Genomic DNA, 12,729 nt, shown 5'->3' with positions numbered 1-12,729 from the left:
ACCCCATATCTCATATTTAAGAGGTCCTGTCATGATTTTTTCTACATTCCTTGTAATAGGAATAAAAGTGACACATTTTTTTTTTTTTAAAACAGTGTCAAAATAATAAAAGGTAAAATAAATAAGAAAAAAACTTTTTTTTAAACGCGCCCCATCCCGACGAGCTCTCGTGCAGAAGCGAACACGTATGTGAGTAGCGCCCGCATATGAAAACGGTGTTCAAACCACACATGTGAGGTATCGGTGTGATCAGTAGAGCGAGAGCAATCATTTTAGCCCTAGACCTCCTCTGTAACTCGAAACATGCAACATGCAAAACATGCAACCTGTAGAATTTTTTTAAACGTCGCCTACTGAGATTTTTAAGGGTAAAAGTTTGTCGTCATTCCACCAGCGGGTGCAATTTTGAAGCGTGACATGTTGGGTATCAATTTACTCGTCGTAACGTTATCTTTCACAATCTTAAAAAAACTTGAGCTAACTTTACTGCTCTGTTATTTTTTAATTCAAAAAAGTGTATTTTTTCCAAACAAAGAGCGCTTGTAAGATCGCTGTGCAAATACTGTGTGAAAGAAAGTATTGCAACGACTGCCATTTTATTCTCTAGGGTGTTAGAAAAAAAATGTATAATGTTTTGAGGTTCTAAGTAATTTTCTAGCAAAAAAAAACAGTTTTTAACTTGTAAACAACAAATCTCAGAAAGAGGCTAGGTCCTTAAGTGGTTAAAATACGTTTGGCATAACTACATGCAAAGCAGCTTCATTCTTATCCCATTAAAGAAGATGAGAATTTTGACATTTCATCAACTGTCACGTCACGGATGTTAATTCTAGATTACGAACAGTAGCTTACAAGACCAAACTCTTCCCGGTCGTTCCTTGATTCTGAGCATGCGTGTTTGTACTTTCGACTTTTGTGTGACGGATTGGTGTACTGACCATCCGAAAATCAGACGTGGAGCCATCGTTCGGCTGCACCTCTAGGCCAAACAAATAAATTTACTAGCCTGTCATCCAACATTTGTTGTCCAAAAATTGGAAAAAAATTGTTGGAAGGAGCGTACTAATGGTAAGAATTTTGGATAATAGCCTGTCAAACGACAATACCCTTCTAAATTTAGCAACGCGTGTATGAGGCTTTAGCCTGAAAAAAGTCAATGAATGCAGCCATCACATTCAAGGACTGGTAGGCCGCAATATATAACATTTTGTTTATATGCTTAATTTTCTGTGCAGGGTCTGTATACTTTGTCTATACCTACACATAGTTCTGGCTCGACCACATTTACATGCCCAGTAATATCTGTAGATATTTTTGTCAGCAATGCTTATTATCAGATATAGTGGACACAATCTAATACTTACATATCACTGCTCCTGAGAGGAGTGTTCACTTTTAACCTGTGGAATAAACAAAAGGATTATTGTTTTATTATGGTAGTAATGAAAGCCAAGGCTGATGACAGATTCATTTGTTTTTTGTAATGTGACCTTTAAAAACTCGTTTACAGTCTATGATATAATTTATTAGGTGGAACATTTACAAAGACAAATAACACTTTGTATGCTAGGGCTGTTCTATTTAAAAGCAATCTGCACTATTTCAAACCAAAGCATCAGAAATCATCTTTCACTGCTCTGAATGCGCCAAAGTGACACCAGGTTGGTTGCGGGTGGCTGCTCTTTGTGCAGTAGTTAGCCATATGAAGTGTTTCCATTTGATGCAGTGCATTTTGAGAGTAGGGATGGTAATGTTTTGTGGATCAGAGATGGACTTTGTTCCGGCTTTGGATCTATAGTTAAAACTAACCCCCACCTAATATATTAAAACCATGCTTCAAGAATAGAAAAGATTTTCCCACAAATCAGACTGTAAAAACTTTTTTCTTAGTTTATTGAATGGCACAGGATAAAGTTTATTTTACACATACAAGCACTTTCTCTTCGAGAGAACTTAAAATACTGTCGCTTGAAAGCAATGGTTTGATTTAATAAAGATAGATAAGCTGTACACTATGCAAGGGAATGTTTGCTTGCACCTGACTGGATGATGGAAGTCAGAACAGCTTCACCTCATTCATTAAGCTAAGGGAACATTCCCTTGCAAAGGGAAACAGCTTATTTGCCTTTATTAAATCAACCCCCAACTCACTACAATCTCATATGTGACTATCAAATTTGAAAGTAGAATTGAAGGCAAAATGTATTTACCTTCACTTTCTGTCCCATAGCCAAACAGGAAGTGAGAATAAAACCTTCCAAAGTGAGAGAATTCCTGGTTGTTACCAGAAACAGTGTCCACATTGGACAATTTCCTCTATATTACTGTTCTGGTTTGGATTTTCTTTCAGTTTCACTCTCGGTGATAACTAGGGTTGCCACCTTTTCTTCAAGTCAAAACTGAACATTTTACCAGTACATAGCATTTTTATTTATTTTCTTCTATTATACATTATAGTATTGTAAAATATCTGTGACACCTTTAGGTGCCGCAAAAGACAGTAGTATTGTGGCAAACAGTGGGTGTGGCAAAATTGACAGTAGGAAGGCATGGTTAAAATAAACAAAAGCATTATTTTAACCATAAAATATGCTTAGATTGCTGTGCCACAAATAATACCCAGTACACATGAGCTTTATTTTCATCTGAAAAATCTTGGATATTTTTTTCCGACGGAATTGCGCTCAAGCTTGGCTTGCATAAGCATGGTCACACAAAAGTTCTCAGAACTTTTGACTGTCAAGAACGCTGGGACGTACAACACTACGACGAGCCGAGAAAATGAAGTTCAATGCTTTCAAGTAAGCGTCGCATTGTTTCTGAGCATGTGTAGGAATTTTGTGCGTCAGAATTGGTACAGACGATCGGAATTTCCGATCTGAATTTTTTCCGACCGAAAAAGAGACCCTGCTCTCAATATTTGCTAGCGGGAATTCCTCCAGCAAAAGTCCGATGGAGCTTACACATGATCGGAATTTCTGACCAAAAGCTCACATCGGACTTTTGCTGGCGCAATTTCCGATCGTGTGTACGGGGGAGTCTCACAGACTCAGCACAATAATTTTTGCATTACTTCATTCCCAAAAGCTGGTCATCCTGGCACACACTATCAGGGCTGTATTACTTGCATTACAGTTTGTTGGCTATTGCAATCAGTTTACACAGTAAGCCCAGCGGCTGCTGTCAGAATAAAACATGTCATACATTTGCCATCAATAACTAAAACAAAAACTTCATTGCTGTCACTAAAGTAAATTCCATTGTTTGTGTCAGATTCTCCACCTCTCCCTGCAGTCTTCCATTCAAAGCTAAATACATTGATGTGGGCTAAGTGGCTCTAGCACTATGGAGTCTGCATGCAGAAGGGGAAAGTGTATCACTGCAAAAATTGCCACAAAGTTCTACACCTATGCATACACCATAGCAATACAGATCCCCAGCCATTTTCATGCAACCACCCCATTCACATTAGGCATTTGCATAACACATAGAAACAGACCTGCTGAACTTCCATGCAGTCTCTGGTCATTTTCTGCTACACAAGGGGGAGGGGGTATGGCTAAGCTGAGACTGAGGGGGTAGTGTCCCCCTTTCTTCAGTGAGTACAGCCACCAAAAACAAGGAGGAGTGCTCCTAGTGGCAGTGAGTGGAAACACAGAGCGGCTCCACAGACTCCAGGAATCTTTAGAAATTTAAGGGCTGCCAATGGGACTGGGGAGAAGAAGCACGTCCCTGATGCCACCCCTGTTCCATGTAGAATAATATGTCCAGGATTCTGGTAGGTTGAAATCCGGACAGATGATTGAAAAACCGGATTGTCCGGATGAATACAGACAGGTGTCAACCCTAGTGATAATGGAAAACTAGGACAGCAATAAAAACTTGGCAGGTGTTCTAATCCACTTTCACTCTGTGCAAAATAAACATAGCACGTTTTGCCTTTAGCAGTACTTTAAATCTGCAACTTTCATTAAAAGAATATCAGGTATCTCATGAACATCCTAATTTAGGCACTTTCTATTATAGGGTGACAATGTTCTGTCTTCAAATTGTTTTTGCGTTGTCACACGGTCACACTAGCTTTTAGTGGAGATTACATTTCCACCATATCGTTCTTGTTTCAACAAACATTATGCAGCCATAGTTTACTTTTGTCACCATCAGGTATTCCACCCCAGGAAATGCCATGCAGCTATTATTGAAGTGCATGAAAGTAGATAGGAAAAGGCTGCAAAGAGGCTTAAGGAGGTCAGTAGCATTAAAATACAACAGAGGTTGAAAAAAAAAAAAAAGATAAAAACATATTTTATTTAAAAAAGTGGCAATTGTTTGATACATGGTATTTTAGCAAACCAAATGGCTCCTTCATAAAGCAGGGGTATACCTTACAGTGGCCAAAATTCTGCTAAAAAAATGCACATTTAGTAGGAATACATCATTTCTTTTAACTCACTGACTTCTCAATCATGTAGAGTGTGCAAACAAGCCCTGAAACAGCCTATAAAGGTCATCGCAGTGATAATACGAGCCCAAAGTCTCGCTTTCTCCTCTGTGTGTTGGGGGAGCCATTAAGAGCCATTAGTATCCCAAGATAAAGTGCAGGCACACTCAGTATTTGGGCTCTGTTCCAGATCACTGAAGATCATTCATTACCGCATACAGCAGATTGCATTCTATATTTAGGGAATGTAGGCATGGCTGAAGCCAATGCAATGCACAGGAAAGGCTTGGACGGTTGGCCACCATGAAAAGTTTTTAAATATACTATAGATCACAGGTCTGTTCAAAAACAAAGTCTTTCAGCCTGTAAGGTTAATAAATATCACGTCTGTTTTCCTGTTATGTGGGTGTGAGTTTTTCCTTATTCCTCTTAGGAAACCGAACTGTATACATTACATCAATGTAACTTGCTGTTATGATTATGAAAGCAGTTCTTGACTGTCTGTATCTTATTCTTCTCTATGGCTCAGTTACGATATACAATATATATTTATAACTAAAAACAAAGTCGATGTACATACCTGGAGTGAGAAAAAAAAAACCCTTAAGTTGAGGTGAAAAAAATCTTTTGAGAAAGTCACATACATTGCAAAGATTTCCTCAAACTTTATTGTAGAGTTAAATTTGGTTGTTCTGTAGATATTGAAAAAGGTCAATCCCAATGCACTATCAGAGTTAAGTCAGATGGTCTGTGTTCTCTTCATGAGCAGCCTCCATGATGAATGTTTGCCACACACAAAAGTATGCAAAAACCACTGCTGTAATTCTCACCCATGACCAGTGTGCTCCACCATTGTCAGATGGTCATGTGTCTGCAGATGCCAGTTGATATAACTACTTTTTGAATATGCATATTCTATTGATGTGGGGAGATAGTTGTTGGTAACTGGTGCCACGTCTGCTGGTGCATATGCCTATGATCCACTACATACTCCCTGCTGTTCTATCTGTTGCTGACTCACTGGAACTCTATTGTACAAGACAATGGGGTTTATTTACTAAAGCAGGAAAACCAGGCTCACTTCTGCATATAAACCAATCAACTTCTAACCTCAGCTTGTTAAATTAAGCCTTGGTAATAAAATATGGACACTGATTGGTTTCTATGCAGAATGAGACGACTTTGCACTCTCCAGCTTTACTAAATACACCCCAATGTCTTTTAACACTGTTTTTATATACTGACCCTGTTCTGGACAGCATATGTGTTCACATACGCTTCTGAAGAAAGAGTGTTTTCGAATTGCATCAAACTTCTTATGTGAACCAGTTTTGTAAAAACAGAAATATTCTCTTTATTATAGTCGGGACCTTTACCTGGGTACAACACATGGATGTGGTTACTTCCATGTCTTTTTTTTAAACTTTTGTATAATAAATTTTATGTGATATATTTTTTAATTTGTTGGTTTTGCTCACTACATGTATGCCTTTTTACAGTCCCTTTGCTGCAATATACATTCTGAAAGATTATATCTATATAGATCTGATAGTCAGGAGTTCAGTTATACAGCAGGAGTCCAGAGTGAGTTCCAGTGTTTCCTCAGCAGGGGGAGCTCTGTCCTCTTGACTCCTTTTGTTTACCCATGAACTCTAAAAGTGTGGAAAATCTCTCCCCACTAGGGCTTCATGAAGTAGTGAGGGTACTCACTGAATGTGTCACAGTGCCCCAAGGGGAATCAAACTCAACCACATCAGTCTGGAAGTCATGTGTGTCACCATGTATGCAAATCACCCCAATAGCGCTAGGGTGCAACTTTGCAGGATTTACAAAATCACCTTTGGCTAAAGTCACAACACTACCAGAATCTAGCAGCGCAGTGACTGGCTTTCCATCAACTGAAATCACACACATTTGTTTTTCCATGTGTCCCTGACAAGATGCAGTATATGTCACCTTTGCAAAAAGAGACGTGTTTTTTTCAAATTAGCATTATCACATTGCATTGGTTCATCATTTAGGGAACAGTTAGCGGCAATATGACCTAACGCATGGCAGCGATAACATTTTATGTGTTCTGTACCCAGTCCTTTAAACAACCTCAGAGACCTTCCTGACCTATTTGGCCAGTCTCCAGGTCCTGAGCCTATAGTCTCATTATTATCTATAGCAGTGGTTCTCAACCTTTCTAGTGTCGTGACCCCTTGATGACATTTCTCAAATTGTGGGGACCCCTAACAGTAAAATCATTTTCGTAGCGTGGGGTGGTCTGCAACCAAGGCAAGACAAGTAATTTGCGCCCCTAACCCACAGACATTTAGCGCTCTGAGTCCCTTCCACTCGTTCAGTTTTAAAACCTCTTATAGTACATTTAAGGTTTTACCACTCTGTCTTTGTTCTCCTTTCTTTCCCTTTTATCTCTCTCTATCCTAATTTCTTGTTTTTCCCCCCATTCCTCTCTCTAGCCATCTTTCTTGTTCTTTCTCTTATTCTTTCTCTTCCTTTTTCTTTGTTCCTCCCTCTTCTTTCCTCTCCCTTTCATGTATTCTCTATTTTTATTCCTTCTCTTACTCCTTGGTAGGCAATGGGAGGAATGGGGTGGCAGTGCCGGGTGGGAAGTTGGGATGAGTAGCAATGGTGGGAGAAGTTCTGATCAGCCAACTTAGGTGTTCTTTATCAAGGTCATCTGCTGATCTGAGAACTGCAGTGGGGACTTTTAATGGCAACTCTCATCACAGGTAGTGTTACTCACTGTGTCTCCGGCTTCACTGTGTCTCAGACTTTGTGGTGTTTCGTAGCAGTGACACCTATGCCGAAATCAGGAGATGGGGTCTTCTCCAGTCCCTCCCACTTCACATTCCTCACCAATCAGCTGACCTCTAGTCTCTGCCACCCAGCCGTGAACTGAATGGGTGGCTTTGAAGAGGCTTAGTGGGTGGCCACGGGCTCCAGGAACAGCCCAGCTGGGCGCCACAGGCTCCAGGGACAGCCCTGCTGGGCAGTCACAAAAAGGCTGGGAGAGTGGTGCGGACTTCAGGAACAGCCCAGGATACAGTGACCCCTGGCAAATCATCATTCAACCCCTGAAGGGGTCCCGACCCCAGGTTGAGAACCACTGATATATAGCAACACTTTTGTAATTTTTCCCGGAGGCCTTGAACCCTGGAACAGTCTTACTGGATCCTCCGGGCGGTTTTTCACCCCTAGAAACATTGGAGTGGGGCACAGATGAGTTCAACAAGTTCTCAGCAGCAGTATATCATTACACCAGGTCTACTAGCTTGCAGTCCGCTCCGGATGACGTCTGTATGACGAAACGCGTAGCGACGTACACCTCTAGCATACACCAGGAAGCTGAGCAGGACTTTTAAAATCGTCTTAAAGCTGTAACACAACCGCATTTGCAAACTCTGCTTTTGTAAGTAGTTTTAATCTTTTTTGAATAAAAATTAGCTTTTAAACGTTATCACACTATGGATATGCCTCTCTTTTAATATACACAACGTGGCACACTATACTCACGGAGAAACAAGGGATCCCCAGCATTGCATCTGAAGCAAGCCAGAGAGCGACACAATAGCTGATATTGTGAAGGCTGATCCACCCCGGATGGGGTCATTTTTCCGGTGAGAGCATAATATAGAAGTGACCACTGAACACGGGAAATAATTTTGGAAATTATCACTTCCCTCTCCTTCACGCACGGAAGATTCCGTCACTCACCAGAGACTTTTATTTTTATTTTTTATATTTGTATATTTTTATATTTTTATTATTTTTTTCATTGTTTATTTTTTCCTGCACTGCACATATCTTCACTTTTATTTTATTTTTTTGCAGTGTGTCAGTCATCACGAAATTACTTCTGATTATACTTTGCATGATATTTAGTGCAAAAACACCTTATAAACAAAATACAGTCACTATATTTTTAATAGTTCTGAGATAACATATTTTGTTTTACTCTATTTTGTTTCCATATTTTTAATTCACGTATGATAACATATAGCTATTGGCACATGTAAATCCACTGGCACTTGCACTTTAGCAGCATATTGTTTGAGTCACTTTTGGATAAGCAATTTCCACTTTATGGTTTTTTCCATGTTTTTTATTTAATTGCCAGCACTCTGAAAATTACAAAGTTTTTATGCACAGGTCTATCACTTGCACTTTAGTATTATTAATAGTAATATTTGGATGAGCATTTCCTATTTTATGACTTTTATTTTATGATTTCTATTTAATTGCCAGCACGCTGAAAATTACACATAACAGAGTTTTCACGTATAGATTTGTAGTGGTATATGGTATAGCGCCAGGTCTATTTCCTCTCTCACCCCTTTCGGACTTCAGGAACAGCCCAGGATACAGTGACCCCTGGCAAATCATCATTCAACCCCTGAAGGGGTCCCGACCCCAGGTTGAGAACCACTGATATATAGCAACACTTTTGTAATTTTTCCCGGAGGCCTTGAACCCTGGAACAGTCTTACTGGATCCTCCGGGCGGTTTTTCACCCCTAGAAACATTGGAGTGGGGCACAGATGAGTTCAACAAGTTCTCAGCAGCAGTATATCATTACACCAGGTCTACTAGCTTGCAGTCTTAGGGTCCCCATGGCCGTCCCACTTCCTCAAAGTGGCAGGGAGTCCACGCAATTAATGGTCCATGACCACATGCTCCACAATCTTGGACAAAGTCTCTGGCTGCAGACACTTCTGGGTGAGTTGTATCAAGTCAAACATCTAGGAGCAGGGTGGCTTGTCAGTACTGTATGACCACTATCCTTCAAAAAAGGAAAGAAAATATTGGCGGGATAAAAATGCTTTTAGTGAGCATCAGGGATATAAATGGAATAAGAACAAAAATAATAGTACCAATAGGGGCTCTTCGAAAATCCAAGACAATAAAAAAGACTTTAATTCAGATACACCATCTAATGTTTCCTCCTCCTCCTCAGCTTCCTCTCACACAGATGGATCCCTGAGAAAGAGGAAAGGTCCTTTTGCCAAACTGCATGGGTTGGAAGGAGAAGTACAACAGGCGACAAAAAAACTGTGGCATGCTTCATGAGGAGGTAAAAACAGTGGTACATTCAAAAATCCCAAAAATTACAGTGACATTACCAAAAGTCACCATTCTGAGAAAGGTAAGACTGTGAAAAGTACTAAAGAGTTGGGAGCTATTCCTAAAACGCAGAGACAACTTGATTTTTTAGACAAAATAATTCCAACACAATTGTTGAACCCACCACTCACACAGGATCCGACGCCGGTTTCGATACTGGGGAAGGAAAATTAAACATCATAAATGTTATCTTCACATATAATCACATATGCTGAGAGCCAGGTGCTCTCGTTTGGACTATCGTTTTGCCCCAATAAGTCCATGGATAATTTTGAAATTATTAAGGACATCAATCTATTTACAAGAAAACTGCTCTTTAAAAGTATGTATAAGAAACAAGTCACGCAACAGGAAGTAGTTAGGCCGAATCTTACAGCGGCTGATTTTAGAGCTTTGCGTGATCTCAATCAGCTACTTCAAGAAAATGAGTCCTGTATGGACAGCTGGGATGAGGGGTCTGACAGTGAAGATAGCATTGAGGCAAATCTTCAAGAATGCCCTCGATCAAGGAAAATATTTAAGAAAAAATCTAATAAATTTCCCCCACTTGGTCAAAATCGGGCCCTTGCGCTTTTTGTAAAATTAACCACCAAAGAAATTCAAGCAATCAGTAAAGATAAAGGTGAGTCAAAAAACCTCAGTCCTGAACTATCGAATGCATTAAAATCTCGAATGCATATAATGTGGAAATAACCATTAAGGGCTCTGACAAGGGTGGGAATATTGTTCTAATGGATAATTTGATGTATGAAACCATGTGTTTAAACATTCTGAATAATCGTAGATGCTATCACAAAATCTCAGCTCATTTGGTTCAGAAGTTTACTTCTATGAAATGGTAGATGAAGCCCACTTGAGTGGGGCCATTACCATTGACATGTTGGAATTAATACGTACCAAACATCCTCGAATTCCAACCATGTATTCATTACCCAAAGTACATAAGGATATAAAAAAAACCCAGGGAGACCAATTATTTCCGGGAATGGAAGTATCTCTGAGGGGGTTAGCCAAGTCATAGATGACTATATCAGACTCCATGTCTTGGAACTGGCATCATATACAAAGGATACTATTCATTTGTTACAGATATTGGATGATCTGGAAATTCCGGATTCAGCAATACTAGTTACAATTGATGTCGAGTCACTCTACAATAGTATCCCACACGATCTAGGGGTAGCTGTGATTGGAAGAATTTTGCAACAGAGACCCACCACTGAATGGAATTTCAATAATTTTGTTCTTCAGATGCTTGATTTTATATTAAGACACAATGTTTTTTATTTAAGGGTTCCCACTACCTCCAGGTGCAAGGTGTGGCTATGGGCACATGTTGTGCGCCCTCCTATGCCAAATTGTACCTGGGGGAGTGGGGAAAAGCCTTTCTGTCCAATGATCAATTGGCGAGATACACGGAACACATCGTGTTGTGGCAATGTTACATCGACAACGTGTTCCTTGTATGGAATGGCCCTGAGGAGTTACTTAAACAATGTTTGAAAGAAATTAATCAGAATGCGTTTAATCTTTTCTTCACACTGTCGTATGACCACTCCAAAAAAGATTTTTTGGATATCTCTATTATGAAAGACGCTTCTGGAAGATTAACAACTCAGTTATTTAGACCCCTTTCACACCACACCGCACCTTGCGTCGGCGGTAAAACACCGCTATTTTTAGCGGCGTTTTACTGCCGGATTTGCGGCGCATTTCGGCCGCTAGCGGGGCGCTTTTACCCCCCGCTAGCGGCCGCGAAAGGGTTAAAACCGACGGCAATACGCCGCAATAGCGGCGTTTTGCCGGCGGCATTACAGCGCTGCCCCATTGATTTCAATGGGCAGCAGCGGTGGAGGAGCGGTAAACGCACCGCTCCTTCACCGCTCCAAAGAAGCTGCTGGCAGGACTTTTTTCTGACGTCCTGCCAGCGCACCGCTGTAGTGTGAAAGCCCTCGGGGCTTTCACACTACACACAATGGTGCAGCTTCTTTAGGGCGTTTTGCAGGCGCTATTTCTAACGCTATAGCGCCTGCAAAACGCCCTGGTGTGAAAGGGGTCTTAGGAAGGAGAAGGCGGGTAATACTCTTCTGCATGCCAGAAGTTTTCATCCGGAGCCTCTAAAGAAATCTATACCATATAGTCAATTTCTTCGAATAAAGCGGAATTGTACAACTGATGAAACCTTTCAACTAGAGGCAGATAAACTCAGCAAGAGATTATTGACTAGGGGATATACAAAATTGTGCCTTATAAAAGCGTTTAATCGTGTAAAAAATCAGGATAGACATGAGTTATTTTCAAGAAAAAAGCTTGCAAATCTGAGGATACTACTAGAATAATTTTACGGTTTTTGAATGAACATGAGAAAGTGAGAAAGATTCTTACGAAACATTGGTCAGTACTCACAGATGATCCAGTCCTTTCGGGATTAATTACTTTTCGAAAAGCAGGCTCCATTGGGGGGGTTACTCACTCAGAGTGAATACAAGGAAAGTGAACGACTTGACCCCTGTAAAACTTGGGGTACATATCCATGCGGGTCGTGTTCACTTTGTAAAGTGATAAGGCAACGTACATCTTTTGAATTACCCAATGGAGAGATATTCCAATTAAACCATTTCGCCAATTGTAAAACTAAAGGAGTTGTGTATCTTTTCCAATGTGAATGCGGAGCTTTCTCTATTGGAAAGACTAAACAGGAATTTGGCCAACGTATAAGCAAGCGTGTATTCAGTATGAGGATTTGCAATTTATATCTCCCCCTTGGGAGACATATAACAAAAAGACATGGTTACAGGATGCCTTCTGTGAATTTTATGGTTGTGGATCGGATACATGTACCAATGAGAGGGGGAGATTGGAACAAAATACTATTGCAGCACGAAATGCGCTGGATAAATATTTGGATGCCACTACTCCTCCTGGTCTAAACGAGACTGAAAGTTTTAGGCCATTTTTGGATGGTTCAACTCTGACAAAACTGACTGAGGCCATTAAAGGCATTGATTGAGGGGGTCCATTCGACCTAAGGAGGCTATGTGCATATAGGCATTCATATTCTTGGTTTTGGAAAAAATAAAAAAATAAAGAAAAATAACATGGTTTGTTGGCTAGTATTAGTTTTTTGGGGCTTGTTCTTCCCCCCTTTGTCTTCTTTT

General features: G+C 40.3%; 1 protein-coding gene across 2 annotated transcripts in view; it reads right to left on the bottom strand.

Moving 5' to 3' along the window:
* Positions 1-12,729, bottom strand: part of RELL2 (RELT like 2) — a 134,940-nt gene that overhangs the window by 19,190 nt on the left and 103,021 nt on the right. For both annotated transcript variants that reach the window (XM_077474233.1, XM_077474232.1), the window contains exon 7: positions 1,365-1,400. In XM_077474233.1, the coding sequence (XP_077330359.1) occupies positions 1,368-1,400 (33 nt within the window). In that variant the 3' untranslated portion in view covers positions 1,365-1,367. The remainder of the gene's footprint in view (positions 1-1,364; positions 1,401-12,729) is intronic.

This window comes from Lithobates pipiens, unplaced genomic scaffold, assembly GCF_037356315.1.
Source record: "Lithobates pipiens isolate NorthernLeopardFrog02 unplaced genomic scaffold, aLitPip1_a1.2 Scaffold_8, whole genome shotgun sequence".
Classification (NCBI taxonomy): Eukaryota; Metazoa; Chordata; class Amphibia; order Anura; family Ranidae; genus Lithobates; species Lithobates pipiens.
Note: the sequence above shows the minus strand (reverse complement) of the source record. Positions and strands in the feature narration are given on the sequence as shown.